At 38.6% G+C, this 22,376-nt stretch overlaps 1 protein-coding gene across 2 annotated transcripts; it reads right to left on the bottom strand.

Annotated features, from left to right (window-relative positions):
* Positions 1–5,914: 5,914 nt before the first annotated feature.
* Positions 5,915–22,288, bottom strand: THAP2 (THAP domain containing 2). Of its 2 annotated transcripts, XM_042246518.1 has the most exons (4): positions 22,231–22,288; positions 21,709–21,869; positions 14,425–14,620; positions 5,915–9,826 (listed from the first exon to the last, which is right to left on the bottom strand). In XM_042246518.1, exons 2-4 carry the CDS (start codon positions 21,777–21,779, stop codon positions 9,440–9,442), a joined length of 654 nt encoding a protein of 217 aa, XP_042102452.1. In that variant the 5' UTR covers positions 21,780–21,869; positions 22,231–22,288; the 3' UTR covers positions 5,915–9,439. The 2 variants fall into 2 exon arrangements, with proteins under 2 accessions (XP_042102452.1, XP_027822936.1); XM_027967135.2 differs by having other exon boundaries at positions 21,709–22,288.
* Positions 22,289–22,376: the final 88 nt, after the last annotated feature.

The following is a 22,376-nucleotide window of genomic DNA, read 5'->3' as shown; positions in this document are numbered from 1 at the left end:
TGGACTAATAATCTTTAAATTTCACAATGTAAATACCTACTTATGTGGGTTTTTGACATAAACACTTTCTGGGGTAAACATTTGATACTTAGTACTCTAGTATTCTTGCCTGGGAAATCCCATGGACTTAGCAACTACACAACCACCACCAATTGTAAAAATCATCAACTGGCAAAAACCACCTAACTGATGCTAGGAAAATATCAGTGTGTTCTGTGTACAATCACTTTGAATCTAGGCCAAAGGAGTGTTTTACATTTTGTGAAATCTAAATGTGCTAATGGCTAAAATATACATATCAGATCCCTGAGGCCCAAACCATCACACACATACACATTTGACTGCAGTGCAGGAGACCTGGGTTCAATCCCTGGGTCTAGAAGATCCCCTGGTGGAGGGAATGGCTACCCACTCCAGTATTCTTGCCTGGAGAATTCCACAGACAGAGGAACTTGGCGAGAGAGTCCATGAGGTCGCAAAGAGTTGGCCAGGACTGCGCAACTAACACTTTCACTTTCACATATACATGTCAGACCCTGAAGCCTAAAACAAAACACACACACAGCCTTCAAGAAACACAGAAAATGAAAATATATGTGTAGACAATAATAATGAGATGATGACTTTATCCAAATTATGCATAAAACAGGACTTAAGGAGAGAAGTGCTTATGTTACTTTGATATAGGAAAGTGTCAGAGTGGGAGCATCAGAGCTAATACTTAAAAAGATGATAGCGAGTTTGCTAAATGACAAAGCTAAAGTATAGGCAATATATAAAGATTTAGTGGTTAAAAGCATGAAAACACACGTTCATGAGAATGGAGTATTTTGAGATAACAAGGTCTGAAATAACTAAAGAGCCTCTTGATGAAAGTGAAAGAGGAGAGTGAAAAAGTTGGCTTAAAGCTCAACATTCAAAAAACTAAGACCATGGGATCTGGTCCTATCACTTCATGGCAAATAGATAGGGAAACAATGGAAACAGTGACAGACTTTATTTTTGGGGGCTCCAAAATCACTGCAGACGGTGACTGCAGCCATGAAATTAAAAGATGCTTATTCCTTGGAAGAAAAGTTATGACCAACAAGACAGCATATTAAAAAGCAGAGACATTACTTTGCCAACAAAGGTCCTTCTAGTCAAAGCTATGGTTTTTCCAGTAGTCATCTATGGATGTGAGAGTGGACTATAAAGAAAGCTGAGCACTGAAGAATTGATGCTTTTGAACTGTGGTGTTGGAGAGACTCTTGAGTCCCTTGGACTGCAAGAGGATCCAACCAGTCCATCAAGAGGAAATCAGTCCTGAATATTCATTGGAAGGACTGATGCTGAAACTGAAAATCCAATACTTTGGCCACCTGATGCGAAGAGCTGACTCGTTTGAAAAGACGCTAATGCTGGGAAAGATTGAAAGTGGGAGGAGAAGGGGACAACAGAGGATGAGGTGGTTGGATGGAATCACCGACTCAATGGATATGAGTCTGAGTAAACGCCGGGAGTTGGTGATGGACAGGGAGGCCTGGCGTGCTGCAGTCCATGGGGTGGCAAAGAGTCAGACACGACTGAGAGACTGAACTGAACTGAACTACTTAAATAACTAAACAGAAAAAGACAGGCACATATCTGCTTTCTTGAAGCTGAACCCAAAGTTTCTTTCTTTTTTTGTTTTTACTTTTGGAGCACAAATTTTAAAAGCCTAGGCAGCTAAGGCTGATATGTTGTTTTAGATTCAACTTATTGTAAAAGGGTGATAGGGAGATGGTAAGGCAGGAATAAACAAATAAAATATTCTTTTCCCTACAGACTTGAGGATAGGAATCATGTTCATTATCGTTTGCTTAATGTCTTTTAGTGAATGTTTAAGATAGTGTTTTTAAAATTAAAGTACTAAATAATATTTAATAATCAGAAAAATTAATAAAATAATCTTATTTCCTTGTTATGCAAATAATGCTATAGTAAGCATATCAACTGTGATCCACACAATCAAAGGCTTTGGCATTGTCAATAAAGCACAAATAGATGTTTTTCTGAAACTCTCTTCCTTTTTCCATGATCCAGCGGATGTCGGCAATTTGATTTCTGGTTCCTCTGCCTTTTCTAAAACCAGCTTGAACATCTGGAAGTTCACGGTTCATGTATTGCTGAAGACTGGCTTGGAGAATTTTGAGCATTATTTTACTAGTGTGTGAGACGAGTGCAATTGTCCGGTAGTTTGAGCATTCTTCGGCATTGCCTGTCTTTGGGATTGGAATGAAAACTGACCTTTTCCAGTCCTGTGGCCACTGCTGAGTTTTCCAAACTTGCTGACATACTGACTGTAGCACTATCACAGCATCATCTTTCAGGATTTGAAATAGCTCAACTGGAATTCCATCACCTCCACTAGCTTTGTTCGTAGTGATGCTTTCTAAGGCCCACTTGACTTCACATTCCAGGATGTCTGGCTCTAGGTGAGTGATCACACCATCGTGAATATCTTGGTCGTGAAGATGTTTTTTGTATAGTTCTTCTGTGTATTCTTGCCACCTCTTCTTAATATCTTCTGCTTCTCTTAGGTCCATAACATTTCTGTCCTTTATCGAGCTCATCTTTGCATGAAATGTTCCTTTCGTATCTCTAATTGTCTTGACGAGATCTCTAGTCTTTCCCATTCTGTTGTTTACCTCTATTTCTTCGCATTGATTGCTGAGGAAGGCTTTTTATCTCTCCTTGCTCTTCTTTGGAACTCTTCATTCAAATGGGTATAGCTTTCCTTTTCACCTCTCTTCTTTTCACAGCTATTTGTAAGGCCTCCTCAGACAGCCATTTTGCTTTTTTGCATTTCTTTTCCACGGGGATGGTCTTGATCCCCGTCTCCTGTACAGTGTCACAAATCTCATTCCATAGTTCGTCAGGCACTCTATCTATCAGATCTAGGCCCTTAAATCTATTTCTCACTTCCACTGTATAACCATAATGGATTTGATTTAGGTCATACCTGAACGGCCTAGCGGTTTTCCCTACTTTCTTCAATTTGAGTCTGAATTTGGTAATAAGGAGTTCATGATCTGAGCCACAGTCAGCTCCCGGTCTTGTTTTTGTTGACTGTATAGAGCTTCTGCATCTTTGGCTGCAAAGAATATAATCAATCTGATTTCGGTGTTGACCATCTGGTGATGTCCATGTGTAGGCTTCTCTTGTGTTGTTGGAAGAGGGTGTTTGCTATAACCAGTGCGTTCTCTTGGCAAAACTATTAGCCTTTGCCCTGCTTCTTTCCATATTCCAAGGCCAAATTGCCTGTTACTCCAGGTGTTTCTTGACTTCCTACTTTTGTATTCCAGTCCCCTATAATGAAAAGGACATCTTTTTTGGGTGTTAGTTCTAAAAGGTCTTGTAGGTCTTCATAGAACTGTTCATCTTCAGCTTCTTCAGTGTTACTGGTTGGGGCACAGGCTTGGATTACTGTGATATTGAATGCTTTGCCTTGAAAACAAACAGAGATCATTCTGTCGTTTTTGAGATTGCATATAAGTACTGCATTTCGGACTCTTTTGTTGACCATGATGGCTACTCTATTTCTTCTAAGGGATTCCTGCCCACAGTAGTAGATACAATGGTCATCTGAGTTAAATTCACCCATTCCAGTCCATTTTAGTTCGCTGATTCCTAGAATGTCTATGTTTAGTCTTGCCATCTCTTGTTTGACCACTTCCAATTTGCCTTGAATCATGGACCTAACATTCCAGGTTCCTATGCAATATTGCTCTTTATAGCATCAGACCTTGCTTCTATCACCAGTCACATCCACAGCTGGGTATTGTTTTTGCTTTGGCTCCATCCCTTCATTCTTTCTGGAGTTATTTCTCCACTGATCTCCAGTAGGATATCGGGCACCTACCGACCTGGGGAGTACCTCTTTCAGTATCCTGTCATTTTGCCTTTTCATACTGCTGATAGGGTTCTCAAGGCAAGACTACTGAAGTGGTTTGCCCTTCCCTTCTCCAGTGAACCATATTCTGTCAGACCTCTCCACCATGACCTGTCCATCTTGGGTGGCCCCACACGGCATGACTTAGTTTCATTGAGTTAGACAAGGCTGTGGTCCGTGTGATCAGATTGGTAGTTTTCCGTGATTATGGTTTCAGTGTGTCGGCCCTCTGATGTCCTCTCGCAACACCTATCGTCTTACTTGGGTTTCTCTTACCTTGGACGTGGAGTATCTCTTCACAGCTACTCCAGCAAAGCGCAGCCGCTGCTCCTTACCTTGGACGAGGGGTATCTCCCCACGGCTGTCCCTCCTGACCTTGAACGTGGAGTAGCTCCTCAGCCCTCCTGTGCAGTCGCAGGCACCACTACTTGGATGTGGGGTAGCTCCTCCTGGCCGCTGCCCCTGACCTCGGGTATGGGGTAGCTCCTATTGGCCACTGCCCCTGACCTTGGGAGATGGGTAGCTCCTCTTGGCCACACTTCTGCGGGGTCTGTCACAGTTGGGGCGCTTCTGTGGAAAATTCTGAAAGAGATGGGAATACCCGACCACATGACCTGCATTTGAGAAACCTGTATGCAGGTCAGGAAGCAACAGTTAGAACTGGACATGGAACAACAAACAGACTGGTTCCAAATAGGAAAAGGAGTACGTCAAGGCTGTATATTGTCACCCTGCTTATTTAACTTCTATGCAGAGTACATCATGAGAAATGCTGGGCTGGACGAAGCACAAGTTGGAATCAAGATTGCCGGGAGAAATATCAATAACCTCAGATATGCAGATGACACCACCCTTATGGCAGAAAGTGAAGAGGAACTAAAAAGTCTCTTGATGAAAATGAAAGAGGAGAGCGAAAAAGTTGGCATAAAGCTCAACATTCAGAAAACGAAGATCATGGCATCTGGTCCCATCACTTCATGGGAAATAGATGGAGAAACAGTGGAAACAGTGGGTGACTTTATTTATGGGGGCTCCAAAGCACTGCAGATGGTGACTGTAGCCATGAAATTAAAAGACGCTTACTCCTTGGAAGGAAAGTTATAACCAACCTAGATTAGCATATTCAAAAGCAGACATTATTTTGCCAACAAAGGTCCATCTAGTCAAGGCTATGGTTTTTCCAGTGGTCATGTATGGATGTGAGAGTTGGACTGTGATGAAAGGTGAGCAATGAAGAATTGATGCTTTTGAACTGTGGTGTTGGAGAAGACTCTTGAGAGTCCCTTGGACAGCAAGGTGCTCCAACCAGTCCATTCTAAAGATCAGTCCTGGGTGTCTTTGGAAGGAATGATGCTAAAGCTGAAACTTCAGTACTTTGGCCACCTCATACGAAGAGCTGACTCACTGGGAAAGACTCTGATGCTGGGAAGGATTGGGAGCAGGAGGAGAAGGGGATGACAGAGGATGAGTTGGCTGGATGGCATCTCTGACTCGATGGACATGAGTTTGAGTGAACTCTGGGAGCTGGTGATGGACAGGGAGGCCTGGTGTGCTGCAGTTCATGGGGTTGCAAAGAGTCAGACACGACTGAGCGACTGAACTGAACTGAAGCATATCTATGGTTTTCCCTGGTTGCTCCAATGGTAAAGAATCTGCTGCAATGCAGGAGACTTAGGTTCAATCCCTGGGTTGTGAAGATACCCTGGAGAAGGGAATGGCTACTCACTCCAGTATTCTTGACTGGAGAATTCTACAGACAGAGGAGCTTGGCAGACTCCAGTCCATGGGGTCGCAAAGAGTCGGACACTACTGAACAACTTTCACCTTCAAGTTTATCTACAATCTGTGTGTGAGCCTCAAATTATTGAGGAGAGACATAAATTTTTATAGTCCTTCATATTTCTGGTGTAGATTGTATAACCAGTATTTAAAACAGTGAAAATAAACTATAATGTGTTTAGGTATAACTTGAGCCATAAAATGAAATGATAATTCCTCTTCTAGGCTTTACATATCTTTATTTTGCTTACAGTTTGCTTCAATTTAAGGAGAGGGACTTCTATTAGTATTTCAGGGGTTCAATTTAAAGGAACAATTTCCACAGAAATGTTTATGTACATATTTTAGAAATAATAGGCATGACAGTAATTTCCTTAGAAAAGCTTTTAGTATGAACATACTCAGAATACATTTTTTTGGTGAAAACAATATGCAGCTGTTTAATATATTATAAATTCCTTAATTTTATAGTTTTCAACTGTCTAAATACTAAAAGAATCCCATAATCTGACATAAAGAGGAACCATTTTCTATATTATACCAAAATTACAATTTACCCGTATTCTAACATTGAGAAGTGAGATTAAAAAAACCCCCAGCATTATAAAGTCTACCTAGAAGGATCAACAATGACTTCATAGACTGTCTTTAGTGTATATCTATGTATCTATCTATATTTATACACACAATATTTTTTTAGTTTTTTGAGACACATGACCTGCCCTATTTTAACGATGTATTTAACAGAGGGTTATAATGTAGAGGTCAGAGAATAGGATTTGGAGGCTGAAGACCAGTGTTCAACCTAGAACTTTCTTGATCACTGCATTTCTACCCTTTGTGCCAGATACATTATAAATGTCTGAATAATTACATTAACAAAGATTTCTTCATCTATAAATTAGAGATAACACCGCCTACCACACAGAATATTTGTAAAGAACAAGAGAACTAATTGTTGCTATAGTGCATTGTTAACTTGAAGACTCTGAGTTAAAACTATTTTTTAAAAAATTTGTGATAGTAGGGCTTGTTGTTTAGTAAAAATATCAAACATCAAATAAACTCCAATCTTTTCTTTGATATAATAATCAGTTATGTTTTCCTTCTAACAAGATGTAAACAACAAATTTGTTCAGTGTTCATTTTAAAAGGAGGAAAGTATTACAATTCATTAAATAAACACTATGTAATTCACACCCATGTTCTACAAAATCTCCTTTGGTAAGTCATTATAAGAAGAAATCCATTTATTTCAAAAGAAAACTATTATAAAAAGGTCTAAAGTTTATATGTTCTCATTAAATTCCAATTTAGTGGCATTTACCAAAGCACCTCACACACACCTCTTTCACAGCATTTACCATATCGTATTATAAATAGTATTTGTTTCTCTCAAAAGACTTTGAGCAACTTAAGGGCAGAAAAATGTCAATATTCATCTTTATATCAAATTCCTAGACTTTGGCTGGTTCTCTGTAAAGGTTAGTGCCTACCAGACACAGCATGAATGATGAACATAAAACAGGATATATGTGTACAGCAGAGGACAAAGAGCTACTATAATTTTGATGAGTTTCATGATATACAGGCTAAGTGATAAGTTTATCAACAAACTGAAAACAGGATTTTAAAAGATTCCTTTAACTTTTAAAGTAAAACTAAATTCCTTGGATTTTCTCTATGAATGCAAGTAGTTTTAAGGCAGACAGATATATGTTAATGTAACTTGATGCAGACAGAGTTTGTAGCATGTTATCAGAACAGTGACATGAAAATGACACGGGGAAAAAACAGCAAAAAATGTACTGAGTGATAGTTTATTCAGTGCTCTCAAATAATAATGAAGTAAAGTTAATGTGCCAAAAGTTTGTTGTATTTTATAATGGTTCATTTTTGTGATTTACAAAATGTTATATTGAGATATTAAGGTACTATTGTACATGGGAATCAGCCTGCATTGGTGTTTTGTTTTGTATTGGGGAGGGGTGGTGAACCACGTGAGAGTTTATATTTGGAAAACATAGTTTATGTTTAAATGATTATTTGCCCAACTTGTTTTGAAGTATAGAAATGGTCAGTAAGTGTTGATGATTATGTTTGAAACCATATAAAGACAGTTGAAAACATGAAAGGACAATTCCAAGAAGTGACATCCAGTATTAAAGATAACATGACTAATACGGTTTACACTATACACAAAAGGATTTTCTTAAATATTTACTTTAAGTGCCTGATGAAAACTAAAAGGGATCCTTCCTACCACTGCTTTTGTAACTCTAGTAGGCACTCCTTATTAAAAGAAAGGGTGCAAATAATGTAAAAAGACTGTTGCTAGGATTCAAGCAAATGTTATAAAAATTTTTTTATCATCAAGGAGCCATGACCTTATGGGAAAAATATGTGATTATACATATTGTATTTTCATATGGTGTTGTCAGAAACTCAAGTTAGGCCTGGTTAACCTGATTGTACATTAATAAATTTTTATATGATTTGACCAAAGCTGTTTGAAGGGCTCTTACTAAATGTTTATCTGGCAAAATAAGGCAAACCCTTTAATTGTTCAAGTGGAAACTCTAAGAAGAGTTCTGATATTCTGTTGTAAAATAATTAGCACCTGAATAGCTTTAGCACAGACACATGTATTTTTATAGAGATCTACACTTCATTTCCCGTATGCAGTATGGTTACTATACTTTACTCTTACGAAAAGAGAAAAAGCAAACTGATATCTAAGATAAATTGAGTCCATTTTAGGTTATAAGCTGTGGAGATACAATCTGGTAAGTATTTTTCCATAATTCAATTCTATTATGGGTTTAAGGAAAAAAAGAAAGCTTAAGAATTTTGGTATCAGTACACATGGAGACAGAGAGAGTATTTCTAACATGAAACTTTGTAGCATGTTTGCCTATCAATGCATCAACTTAGAAATTGAAAATGTATTTTTATTTATGAGAAAAACGTGGTATACATTTATCTTTGTGTTCAATTAAAGTAAAAGCTAGATCTCATTCTCCATGTTATTTCATAGTATGTTTTCTCAGAAGGTGACTATAACCAGCTACCAGTTTTTAGTAGTCTGAGGTACTCGGATAACTCAAAGGTACTTCACATTTGAAAACACTATTTTCAAAGTATTTTACAAGATATTGCAAAAGCTAATTTTGTTATGATGGAGGCCATGATTATCTTATTTTACTGATAAGAAGATATACAAAGTTTAAATAAAATAATTTGCCCTGTATTTCAGGGGGTTTTTCCCTATAATTTTTCCCAATCACAGTGCCAATAAAAATAATTCAATAAAAAACTGAACAGTTTTACAGTTACATGTCGGTTAATCCCTACTAGGCAAATTACTTAGAATGTACTATCTCAACTTTGGTACAGGAAAAAATTTTTTTATAATATAAATTAAAAACATTACTTGTAATACATTGTTCTTTAAAGAGGTTAAAAAAACAAAAACACAAAACATTCTACAAACATTAAGTTTTCTAGCAAAAATTTTAAGTACATAATTCTCACAATAAGGCACTTCTATTCTCATTTAAATGTTTCATAGAAAGTTCTCCATTTTTTTGTAATCAAGTCTTCATAAATTATACAGTAATGTTGTTACTTCAAGTAAAACTTTATTAACTACTCAATTTGGGAATTTCTTTAAATGTTTTTACTTGTGAATAGAATGGAGTTTGAGTAACAAATCCTAAATGAACGTACTCTTGGTCTGTTTCAGATTTAGAGAACTGATGTTTTACCCTGTTGATCTTGTTCAAGAATCTTGAAATCTTCCAAAGCAAGACTGTTTAAGGCTGCTGGTAAAATGTATTCTGATGTGCCCTTAGGTAATACATTATTTGTTTCCAGATTCTTCACCAAGCATGCGGCTTTAATCCATCTTCGAGTCGCTCTGCGTTCTTTCTGTAGGCAAGTTTTCATTTTCCTTCTTAAGCTTGCTATCTCCTTTTCCAGTTTAATTATCCTCTTTTTTGCTTCCATAGGATTCCTGAAGGCATAACTGTGTTCAAGTAGTACTTGCTGACTACTAATGCTTGATTTTAAATTAGATGGTCCGGTTGGTGTACAACTGTTGTTTTTCTTCAAAAGATTCCTTGACTTGAGTTTCTGAGCCAAATAAAATTAGAGGGTTGAGCATAAATTATGGAATATCACAAATAAGCAAATTCTGTCCAATTTTGGGTAACAGTACTTAAACTGCTCTTTTTGGAACCAGACAATGCACTTCTCAGGTTTCTGTCAAATAACTGAATATGATTCTGTAGACTTAAAAAATTTATTTGCAATATTCTCACTAAGGCCAATATAGAATTCATTTAGACATTTATTTGTCATACTGATTTGATCTTTTTAAAGAAAATACTATTCTCTCAATTTGATTAATATTTCAGACCTGTGATCCTACCTACTAAAAACATTCCCAAGAATCAAGCTCCTGAATAGTTTACTTATTAATTATGCACAGTTTTATCATACTATCAAGGATTTAAGATGTGGATAGAAAACTTCTGTCCAGATAAGAAATCTGAGGTCCCTTTTTCCCCTTTAATTTCTTTCATTCAGGTAGTCATCAAGTCCTATTAATTCTACCTCCTAAATATCTCATCAGGATGTTTAGGATCCTCCCATCATTCTTAATGCTACTACCCACATCAGGCCCATTTCATTCATGTCTAGCTTGAATATATTAAAAACTTTATTGATCTCTGGGCTTATTTTAATCCTCATTAATCTATTTCCCCGACCAATAACACTGAAGAGCTGAATTTGAATAGCTCTATGAAGACCTACAAGACCTTTTAGAACTAACACCCAAAAAGATGTCCTTTTCATTACAGGGGACTGGAATGCAAAAATAGGAAGTCAAGAAACACCTGGAGTAACAGGCAATTTGGCCTTGGAATACGGAAAGAAGCAGGGCAAAGGCTAATAGTTTTGCCAAGAGAACGCACTGGTTATAGCAAACACCCTCTTCCAACAACACAAGAGAAGACTCTACACATGGACATCACCAGATGGTCAACACCAAAATCAGATCGATTATATTCTTTGCAGCCAAAGATGCAGAAGCACTATACAGTCAACAAAAACAAGATAGGGAGCTAACTGTGGCTCAGATCATGAACTCCTTATTGCCAAATTCAGACTTAAATTGAAGAAAGTAGGGAAAACCGCTAGGCCATTCAGGTATGATCTAAATCAAATCCCTTATGGTTATACAGTGGAAGTGAGAAATACATTTAAGGGACTAGATCTGATAGATAGAGTGCTGATAGATAGAACTATGGAATGAGGTTCGTGACACTGTACAGCAGGCAGGGATCAAGACCATCCCCGTGGAAAAGAAATGCAAAAAAGCAAAATGGCTGTCTGAGGAGGCCTTACAAATAGCTGTGAAAAGAAGAGAGGTGAAAAGCAAAGGAGAAAAGGAAAGCTATACCCGTTTGAATGAAGAGTTCCAAAGAAGAGCAAGGAGAGATAAGAAAGCCTTCCTCAGCAATCAATGCAAAGAAATAGAGGAAAACAGTAGAATGGAAAGACTAGAGAGCTCTTCAAGAAAATTAGAGATACCAAAGGAATATTTCATGCAAAGACGGGCTCGATAAAGGACAGAAATGGTATGGACCTAAGAGAAGCAGAAGATATTAAGAAGAGGTGGCAAGAATACACAGAAGAACTATACAAAAAACATCTTCACGACCCAGATAATCACAAATATGGTGTGATCACTCACCTAGAGCCAGACATCCTGGAATGTGAAGTCAAGTAGGCCTTAGAAAGCATCACTACTAACAAAGCTAGTGGAGGTGATAGAATTCCAGTCGAGCTATTTCAAATCCTGAAAGATGATGCTGTCAAAGTGCTGCACTCAATATGCCAGCAAGTTTGGAAAACTCAGCAGTGGCCACAGGACTGGAAAAGGTCAGTTTTCATTCCCATCCCAAAGAAAGGCAATGCCAAAGAATGTTCAAACTACCACACAATTGCACTCATCTCACATGCTAGTAAAGTAATGCTCAAAATTCTCCAAGCCAGGCTTCAGCAATACATGATCCATGAACTTCTAGATGTTCAAGCCGGTTTTAGAAAAGGCAGAGGAACCAGAGATCAAATTGCCAACATCTGCTGGATCATGGAAAAAGAAGAGAGTTCCAGAAAAACATCTATTTCTGCCTTATTGAGTATGCCAAAGCCTTGGACTATGTGGATCACAATAAACTGTGGAAAATTCTAAAAGAGATGGGAATATTAGACCACCTGACCTGCCTCTTGAGAAACCTGTATGCAGGTTGGGAAGCAATAGTTAGAACTGGACATGGAATAACAGACAGGTTACAAATAGGAAAAGGAGTATGTCAAGGCTGTATATTGTCACCCTGCTCATTTAACTTATATGCAGAGTACATCATAAAAAAGGCTGGGCTGGGAGAAGCACAAGTTAGAATCAAGATTGCTGGGAGAAATATCAATAACCTCAGATATGCAGATGACACCACCCTTACGGCAGAAAGTGAAGAGGAACTAAAGAGCCTCTTGATGAAAGTGAAAGAGGAGAATGAAAAAGTTGGCTTAAAGTTCAGCATTCACAAAACGAAGATCATGGCATCTGGTTCCATCACTTCAGGGCAAATAGATGGGGAAACTGTGGAAACAGTGGGTGACTGGGGGGCTCTAAAGCACTGCAGATGGTGACTGCAGCCATGAAATTAAAAGATGCCTACTCCTTGGAAGGAAAGTTATGACCAATCTAGATAGCATATTAAAAAGTAGAGACGTTACTTTGTCAACAAAGGTCCGTCCAGTCAAAGCTATCGTTTTTCCAGTAGTCATGTATGGATGTGAGAGTTGGACTATAAAGAAAGCTGAGCGCCGAAGAATTGATGCTTTTGAACTATGGTGTTGGAGAAGACTCTTGAGAGTCCCTTGGACTGCAAGGAGATCCAACCAGTCCACTGTAAGGGAGATCAGTTCTGCGTGTTCGTTGGAAGGACTGATGTTGAAGCTGAAACTCCAATTCTTTGGCCACCTGATGCAAAGGGTTGACTCATTTGAAAAGACCCTGATGCTGGGAAAGACTGAGGGCAGGAGGAGAAGGGGACGACAGAGGATGAGATGGATGGATGGCACCACTGACTCAATGGACATGAGTTTGAGTGAACTCCTGGAGTTGGTGATGGACAGGGAGGCCTGGTGTGCTACGGTTCATGGGGTTGCAGAGTTGGACACGACTGAGCGACTGAACTGAAATCTATTTTGTGCCACTAGAATAATTTTCTAACAGATTTGATGTTTGAATACTGACTACATTCTTCTTTGCCTATTTTCTAAAGAACTAAAAAATCTTTACATGGCATACTATACCATTTAGGATCTCACCCCATTCTGCCATTCACCACCCTAATTTTCATTCCAAAAATATTAAAACACTTTTAGTTCCCACATTATCTCATCAATTTCATAACTTTGTGTCTTTCATTCATTCAACAAACATTTATTGAGACAACACAACAGTGAATAAGTAAGATAAATATGGTTCCTGTCGTCATGAAATCTAAAACTGGCATTCTTTCTGCCTAGAGCAATTGGCAGGAGCTCCTTTTCAATCTTTATATTCCCAGCAACTAACTTGGATTTCAACATATGTAAAGCCCAGTAAGTATCTGTTGAAAGAATAAATGATCAGTGTCAAAACCAAGGTATACTTCAAATTCAACAAACATCTGAGTGTGTACTATGTACCAGGCACTATTTGAGGTTCTGAGGATTCAGAAGTGAAATGCTTGCCATCCTGGAGCTTTTCTAATATCTGTGATGTTAATATTAATAATTAGTTTACCACAATCTCCTCTCTCTTCTCTCCCATTCAGATATTAACCATGTAGATTTACAAATTTACCCATCAAAAATAACTCAAGAAAGCAGTGGGTTTTTTCCTCTCTCAGAGGAAAAGATATCTGTCGTTTTCAAAGCTAAATTTTTTACTTTTTTTTTGTTGTTGTTCATTCTACCCCTTAACATTTCAGTGATCCTGCCTTCGCAGCTAGCTTTTCTCTTTCTGGTCAGATCTTCCTTGAGTAGATAAAACATTGCTTTAACACATTCATACTATATCTTAAATTTCTCCTTCTTTTTAAATATCACTTACTAATACTTATTTTCCACTCATCCCCCAACTCATTAGTTTTTGTTCTCATCGTACTACTGCAGCTGCCCTGTGCAAGGTTAAGAACTCTCTCCTAAGTCCCAAACTCCAAGCTCAAACCCAGTCTAAATGCCGGAGGTTCTACCAAGTTTTCTGTTACGCCTCCCTCTGACCTTATATTCTTTGGTCTGACTCTGGTATTCTTTGGATGTGCTGCCATGAAAGCACTTATCACACATTATTTGTATGTCATCCTAAAACCAGGGCAGAATGATGCTAGAGGTTTCATTAAGATTTTTCAGTTTAACCAATGGGTCAGTTATTGACAATAATTAACAATACTGTAGAATTCCAATATGATAAAAACAGTTTGGATTGGGAAAAGAATAATAGAATCAGGAGATCTGAGCACTAATTCTAGCCTGCATCTTTACTGCAATTTTCCAGTTTCCTTGAGGTACAGTATTATATTTGAATTTCAATAAATTCTGAATCATTCCATTTTACAAACAAAAAAGGATGGATTCTAAAAATGGAGTTAAAGAAAAGTAGCATTACCTACCATGGACTTTATATGGGTACAAAAATCAAAAATGGTTGGAACAGCATCCATTTTAAGTCGTCTAGTTTGTCCTGTTAGGTCAAAACAGGAAGCTTCAAAGTGCTTTGAACAAAGAAAAGTATGTTTTCCTGGCACAAAATTTTTGCGCCTAACCAGGCGAACCCATTCTTTTCTTCTTTTAGGATCCAAAGGAAACCTTAAAAAAAAAAAAAAAAAAAAGGGCAACTCAAATTCCAACTATCACACACTCTGGTTGCACTAAATAGTCAAAAGAAAATTTGAAAAATGACAATTTTAAATGTCTTCCATTTATATAACAAATTAAAAATTTCTAATATCCAAACACTGGAACAGAAACCAATTCATGTTCATTTTTGTAAGTTCTTAAAACTTACAAAAAACTAACTTAAGTGAATCAGTTTTTCAAGGTCTTAAAAAGAGACATCTCTTCCCAAACTAGTCCTTAACAAGGGAGAAAAAATAAGTAAAACTAAATTTGATCTGTATCAAATTTATGTGGAACCACTGTAAGCAGTAATAGTTTCACAATGATTTGATCTGCTGTTGACATACAGGGTCAAGACAAGTCAGATAATCCACAGATTGAATTTTATCAAGATAGACTCTGGTATTCCTTCCTCTTTGTTCATTATGATACTTACCACATGCTTTGTAATTTTTTGTTTTAAAAAATTTCCAGTGAAATGAATGATGATCAGTTTCTTGAGGACACAGATCATTGTATCTTTTTATCTATCTTTACCACTTAGGTATTGCCTTGCAAATAGTTGGGACTCAACAAAAATGTGCTTAGTTACTATAAATATAGAATATATAAATTAATACTATACTATACTACTTTCATGAAGTTAAACTGCATATATTTTTGAAAAATGAACTCTTAAGCTACGTAGTACAGTTGAAAGCATAATTACTACAAGAAGTAAAACGCTGATGACAAGCCAGTTGGAATGTTTTTCTTGTTTATTTCAAACATAAAATACAGTGATACCACCCAGTGTACGGCTGTTAAGGAAGATAAAAACATAAGGGGCTTCTAAAAATTCTGACGGTAGCTGTGCTGTGAAATGAAAGTTGCTTGGTCCCACTCTTTGTGACCCCATCAACTATAGAGTCCATGGCATTCTCCAGGCCAGAATACTGGAGTGGATAGCTGTTCCCTTCTCCAGTGGATCTTCCCAACCCAGGGATTGAACCCAGGTCTCCTGCACTGCAGGTGGATTCTTTACCAGCTGAGCCACCAGGGAAGCCCAAAAATACTGGTGTGGGTGGCCTATCACTTCTCCAGCACATCTTCCCAATCCAGGAATTGAACCAGGGTCTCCTGCATAGCAGCAGATTCCTTAGCAGCTGAGCTATCAGGGAAGCCCGTGTTGACTGACTTGGAAATAGAAGAATCAACTTTTACACACAATAAGTTTGAACTGAACTCGTTAGTTTGACTACCTTATTCTTTAAGTATTAAAGGATACTAGTGCCTAAAAAGAGCCATTAAATTTATGTTAGAAGATCCTGTGGCTCTGAAGCCCGCAGCTGAAGATTCACTAGAACAGCTTTGGCTATATTAGATATACTAGGGTTGCTCAAATTACCAGCAGGGAGGGGCACAGAGATGAAAGCTCAGGTTTACTTATACACCCTGCCATCTCATGTCCCCATTCCCCACAACCTCAAAAACACCCTGATCTGAAGACAACATTTGTATGTTACTCTGCTGCTAAGTCGCTTCAGTCGTGTCCGACTCTGTGTGACCCCATAGATGGAAGTCCACCAGGCACACCTGTCCCTGGGATTCTCCAGGCAAGAACACTGGAGTGGGTTGCCATTTCCTTCTCCAATGCATGAAAGTGAAAAGTGAAAGTGAAGTCGTTCAGTCGTGTCTGACTGTTAGCTGCCCCATGGACTGCAGCCTACCAGGCTCCTCCATCCATGGGATTTTCCAGGCAAGAGTACTAGAGTGGGGTGCCACTGCCTTCTCCAATGTCACTCTACAGTTCCTGTATTTTCATAAAGTACGTTTACTCTATTTCACTAGACACTTCTGATAGAGAATTAATCTACTCTGTTACCTCTCAGTTCTTAACAATAATGTATTCTCACTTCAAAGCTCTGTTCCAATATTTAATGATCTGAAAATTCTCCAGAGGACTGAGCTAAAAATTAAGCTATTAATTCATAAGCACACTTCTTGTTGGGACCTCAATAAAGGCTCAGAATAAATAAGTACTATCAGTACTATTATATTATCATTTGTATAAGACTCTTCAGATATATAAAGACTGTCAGATATTATTTTTCATACCCACCTTTAGCTCTTTTTTAAATAATGAAATCAATGCCTGCAACTGGACCTTAACTTCATCAAATTCTTCTTTTAAGACTCAGTTTAGGAATCCCATTTTCCTAACAAGTTTTTCATGATCAGAAGACTTGGTTAGATGTTTCTGTATCATATAGTGCTAATTTAACTGTATTCTAAGGGTTTACTTTTGTATCTCCACCACTAGATCACAGGTTTCTCCTGGTTAGAAGCTGTTTATTTCACTACTTTATCCTGTTAAGTAAGCATTCAATAAATTTTTCTGCGTGAATCAATGAATATACAAGTTAGTGGAGTTAGTTTGGCATTACTAAATAATCTTCAGATTATCTGTGTTGAAATAAAATAAGAATAATCAACACTTTTATATTTTATTTTGGATAATGTTTTATAAAGTTAACTCTAATTATTTTTTTCACATGTTGTTTGGAGTTTTCCCAGCAAATCCAAAGGGTGAGTGAAATAGCCTGTAAGCTGAATTTAAGTAATAATAAATCCTGTAAATATTAGTTTTAAATAAGTGAAGTAGTGTTACTAGATGGATATATTCTTGCCTACACCAAAATAGAAGCATGCTTTCAGAAGCATTAGATGTTCTGGAAAATCACTCAGTATTTTAAACAGTGCTACTTTGCTAGGTTATTTAATAAATAACTGAATGTCTCTAACATTCCAAGCACTGTCCTGGGCACTGAAGACATGGTGGTAAATAAAACTGACCTACCTTTATGATATCCCCCTTTTTTGAGGGTATACTGTAATGAGGAAGGTACAGAATCAAACACCTTGATGTAGCAGAAAAGAGTGGCCGAGAACAGTTTCTCTGGAGTCAAACCAGGTATCAATACTGGATCCTTCACAGAATAGCTGGGTGACTTTAAGAATGTTGTTTAACCTTTTTAGGCCTCAGTTTTAATGGTACCTAGTGGGGTTCTAGGAATTAAACGAGACAATGTGAGTAAATGCTTAGCTCAGTGCGTGTGTGTGTGTGTGTGTGTGTGTGTGTGTGTTAGTTGCTCAGTCCTACCCGACTCTGTGACCCCATGGACTACAGCTTTCCAGGCTCCTCTGTCCATGGGATTCTCCAGGCAAGAATACTGGAGTGGGTTGCCATTCCCTTTTCCAGGGAATCTTCCCAACCAAGGGATTGAACCCAAGCTTCTTGCACTGCGGGCAGTCTCTTTACCATCTGGGCCACCAGAGAAGCCCAGCCCAGTGCAGAGTACATGGTAAATGTTAAATAAATAGTTTTTATTATTGGGTTGGCCCAAAAAGTTCATTCGAGCTTTTCCATAGCATCTTATGGAAAAACCTGAATGAACTTTTTGGGCTAACCCAATATTATGAATGTAATTACAAGTGTAATTATATGAACTTAGAAAAGGGTAAGTACAGGATTGCATGGAACCATAATAGGAAGAGCTAATCTCATCAGGAGGCCTTAAGAGAGTATGGGAATTAGCTAGGGAAATGGTAGTAGTGAAGAATGTTAAACAGTATCTTGGGTACAGGGAAGTGTTATAACATGACATGATGATGGAGGGCTTGCTAAGATAACAATGATTTTGAATTTTATCCAAAATGGTATTGGTAAGTCATCAAGGGCCTAATTTAGATGTGACTGTGTACAGAAAATATTTTAACTAGTTGTTAAACACAGACATGATTAAAAATTATGTAAGTTTGCATTTAAGTAGATTAAAAACAAAGGTAATACATATTAAAAACCCACCACCTAGTTATTTTACTATTATCTACATTTAAGGTTACTTATATGTATGAAACCTGTATGAAATAAGTGATACAGAATAGGGTAGTATTGTACATTTCTTCCCAACTCCAAGATCAGTGATGTCATGTTGGTAGCTTAAAACCAGTTATGGTTGGGAATACTTATATCCTGCAAATTGGACAAACACTACAAATCAGGGTTTTTGCCCTTCCCTGGAGATCCTGTTGTTAAACATTTAGCAACACACCATTTACTACAAAACAGCAGTTAGATGGACATGAATGGAAGCAGTGAACCACTTAAGAAGTTGTTTTAATACTTCAATTGAGAGGGAATGGTGAGAAGTCAAGGGAGGATAACCTCCCAGCTTCTGGGTGGCTGGTGTTTCCTTTTATGAAAAAGGAAATATGGGAAATGTAGTTTTTGGGGAAGGACAAGTTCAAGAGTACAATTTCAGTATGCTGAATGTGAGGAACTGAAGAGATGGGGGATATAATTGAGACACTTCATCTAAAGGTTTAAAACCCATTGGAGATTTGGACTGAAAGTACTGATTTAGGAGGCATCAACAAGTAAATGTTAACCAAGACCGTAGGAACAGCTGCAATCCTTTTGATGAGAATGGGCTAGGTGACAGAGTGGTGGAGACTGAAGTTAGACCAAGGAAGTAAGATGAAAATCACAAAATTAGTGTCAAATAATTCAAAGCAGAGAGTATTTCAGGGAGGAAATGATCACATGCCATGAAGAAAGATGTAAGTGTGACAATTCATGTTAGCAAGAACAGTTTCAAAAGATTACTGGGGAGACAGTCTGGAACGGGCTGAGGAAGAGAGAAGGAAAATGGGGACAATAAGTGTAGGCAACGTAAGCTGTATATGGGGATAAAGAAGTCTACCAATGTCCTAGGAAAGGAGTAAATTAAATGTTAGTTAGGAAATAGGAATTAATTTCATTACGAATAATGCTATTTTAAGGCCTAAACTGCTGAGGTTACACATGAATATGTTAATTTCATAGCAAGCAAATGGTCAAACATGGAAAGGAGGTATGTATGTTCGTGTACCACCACACATCTCCTAAACATTCATTGTTGGTGCCGTGACTCCACCCTCTTCCTCATCTTCCAAATCAAATTACCATATACGATAATTTCTCCTCAAACATTTCTCAAATCTGTCTACTTCTTCCCATCCCTACTCTCAGTACTACTCTAGTCTAGACCACTGAGTCTCCCTTATTTTATTACAGGGTCCTAACTTTTTCCTCTATCAATCTAGGGCTGATTGTGTCAGCATCAGAAGTACACTGTTTAGTTTCACTGAGCTGCATCAGGATCTCCTTGTGAAATAGCAGGTATGTTAACATTCTGTAATAAGCTCCTTTCTTGTCAAATTCATCTCATGATGATTAAGCAGCACTTTAGGTAACACTGTAATTCTCCACACTGCTGAAGGCTTTTTAATATGGAAATCTAATCACTCCATTCTTTGTAAGCCTACTCAAGAACTCACTGGATAAAACAGAAAATCCTTATAAGTATTGTACAGGACCAGATATATGTCATCTTTTGGTCTCATTTGAAATTTCACATCCTTTGAGAAGTGTTATTTGACTTTTCAAGGCTAAATTAGGACGCCCTGAAAGTCTTCTGTGGCATTTAACCATAATTATTTATGTCAGTCTTTCTCATTCCACGTCCAGGAATTTTCTGGATCCTTAGCACCATGTCAGGTGCTAAGAGCTTGGCACACATTCAGTTCAGTTCAGTTATTCAGTTGTGTCCAACTCTTTGCGGCCCCATGGTGCCACCATGGACTGCAGCATGCCGGGCTTCCCTGTGCATCATCAACTCCCCAAGCTTGCTCAAACTCATGTCCACGAGTTGGTAATGCCATCTAACCATCTCATTCTCTGTCCTCCCCTTCTCCTCCTACCTTCAGTCTTTCCCAGCATCAGGGTCTTTTTCAGTGAATCTGTGCTTCGCATCAGGTGACCAAAGTATTGGAGCTTCAGCTTCAGCATTAGTCCTTCCAATGAATATTCAGAACTGATTTCCTTTAGGATTGATTGGTTTGATCTTGCAGTCCAAGGAACTCTCAAGAGTCTTTTCCAAAGCCCTGATGCTCCAACAGTTCAAAAGCATCAATTCTTCAGTGCTCAGTTTTCTTTATAGTCCAACTCTCACATCCATACATGACTACTGGAAAACCATAGCCTTGACTAGACGGACCTTTGTTGGCAAAGTAATGTCTCTGCTTTTTAATACACTAGATGGATCAATGAATCAAGCACTACATTTGCATGACATACATGAAAAACATAAACACCACGAGGATTTTGTTTTTTAGGTGGTAACTTTTAATGGGGAGTGCATTTAGTCATAATGAGGTGGGAAGAAAGGTCAAGGATTTTATTTTCTGAATTCTAAGATCTTATTAAGTTGCAAAGTATATAAATGCCGAACTGTTTGCACTTAACTTTTTAAATGCTTCTTTTCTTCAAGCATACGGCAGGCACTTGCAGAGAAGGCAAATGTTTACCAAGTCATTATTTCATGTAGTATTCAACGTGATTTAACCGAAATCACGTCAACCAAATCAGGTCAACCTGATTTGACCGAATTAAAGACTTTTGACGGTTTTTCGGCAAACGAAAGAGGAACGTAACCTGGGTTCTTTGTATACTACTTTGTTCTAGTAAGAACAGAAAGCTTATCTTTTCCGTTTTCATTCACATACTTTAATTCTACTGCTCTTAATGACAATTTCTCCTCAGTTACCGTATGTGACTATCAGAAATCTACGCTTCTCATGTCAATATAGCTAGTGAGAACTAACTAATTATAACGGGAACGTAGTCGTCTTTTTAGGTGATTGCTGACTTGAAAAAGGAAGATCTCGCTTCCTCTTATGGCGTCATTAACATCAAGACCTGGTCGAATACATAGGAAATAAAAGAGCAGAAAATTAAGGTATCCTCCTGTCGCTTTCTAGAGAAGGACTAATCACTGCACAGAACTTGAGTAAACCTTCCCCGAAGGGAGAGAAAAACTGGACAGATTTGAGAAACACAAAAGGCAAAAATGTAATGCGTTCCTGCTACTTAATAGCTAAGTTAGAACTAGCAGAATCCTCTTGTTCTTTTCACACAAGTGATACCCAGTGTAGGAACTCCCGTTTCCGTCAGCCCCACTCCCGGCCCAGGTTACCTGTGGAAGCTGATGTTAATGTGCTTGTTGTAGGTAGTAGCACAGCCCGCCGCGGCGCAATTGGTCGGCATTTCCCTTTCCACCTCATTCGGCGCTGTCTTAAGCCTGATTTGAGGCGCGGGATGCTACGCTTCCTTCGGGCGGACCCTAGGCAAAAGAGGCTGGGGAAGGGCCCACCGAGCTGAGTTGCCAGAGATGGCTGGGAAGACGGGGTGTGTGTGTGTATGCGTGTGTGCGTGTGTAGCAGGCGGGGGGCGGGAGGGGTCAGCCTGCCCTCTCTCTTTATTAATATGGCGGACTTGAGCCAGCAAAGCCGACGGTCCTGCAGCTCCAGTCGCCCTCGTTTGTCTTCACCAACATGGCGGACGCAACCCGCCCGCTCCCCGGCTCCCGCAAGGGAGTGGGGCTATACAGCGTCTCTTTAGCTGCGGGCCACCGAGCAATTAGACGACGTGTGCCCCGCTACCCCCCCTCTTACTATGAAACTCTCTCGAGGCCAAGATTAAAAACAGGCCCGCCTACCCTGCCACGCTCCCCAAACCCCCAAAGGCCAGTCAGGAACAGGTACGAGCCTCAGACTGGAAGGATAACGTCAAAGCGAGCGGCAATTAAAAAAAACACTACAACTCCCAGGCAGCCATCGCGCTGTCCTAATTACTATCGCGTGA

Source organism: Ovis aries, chromosome 3 (assembly GCF_016772045.2).
Source record: "Ovis aries strain OAR_USU_Benz2616 breed Rambouillet chromosome 3, ARS-UI_Ramb_v3.0, whole genome shotgun sequence".
Taxonomy (NCBI): Eukaryota; Metazoa; Chordata; class Mammalia; order Artiodactyla; family Bovidae; genus Ovis; species Ovis aries.
Note: the sequence above shows the minus strand (reverse complement) of the source record. Positions and strands in the feature narration are given on the sequence as shown.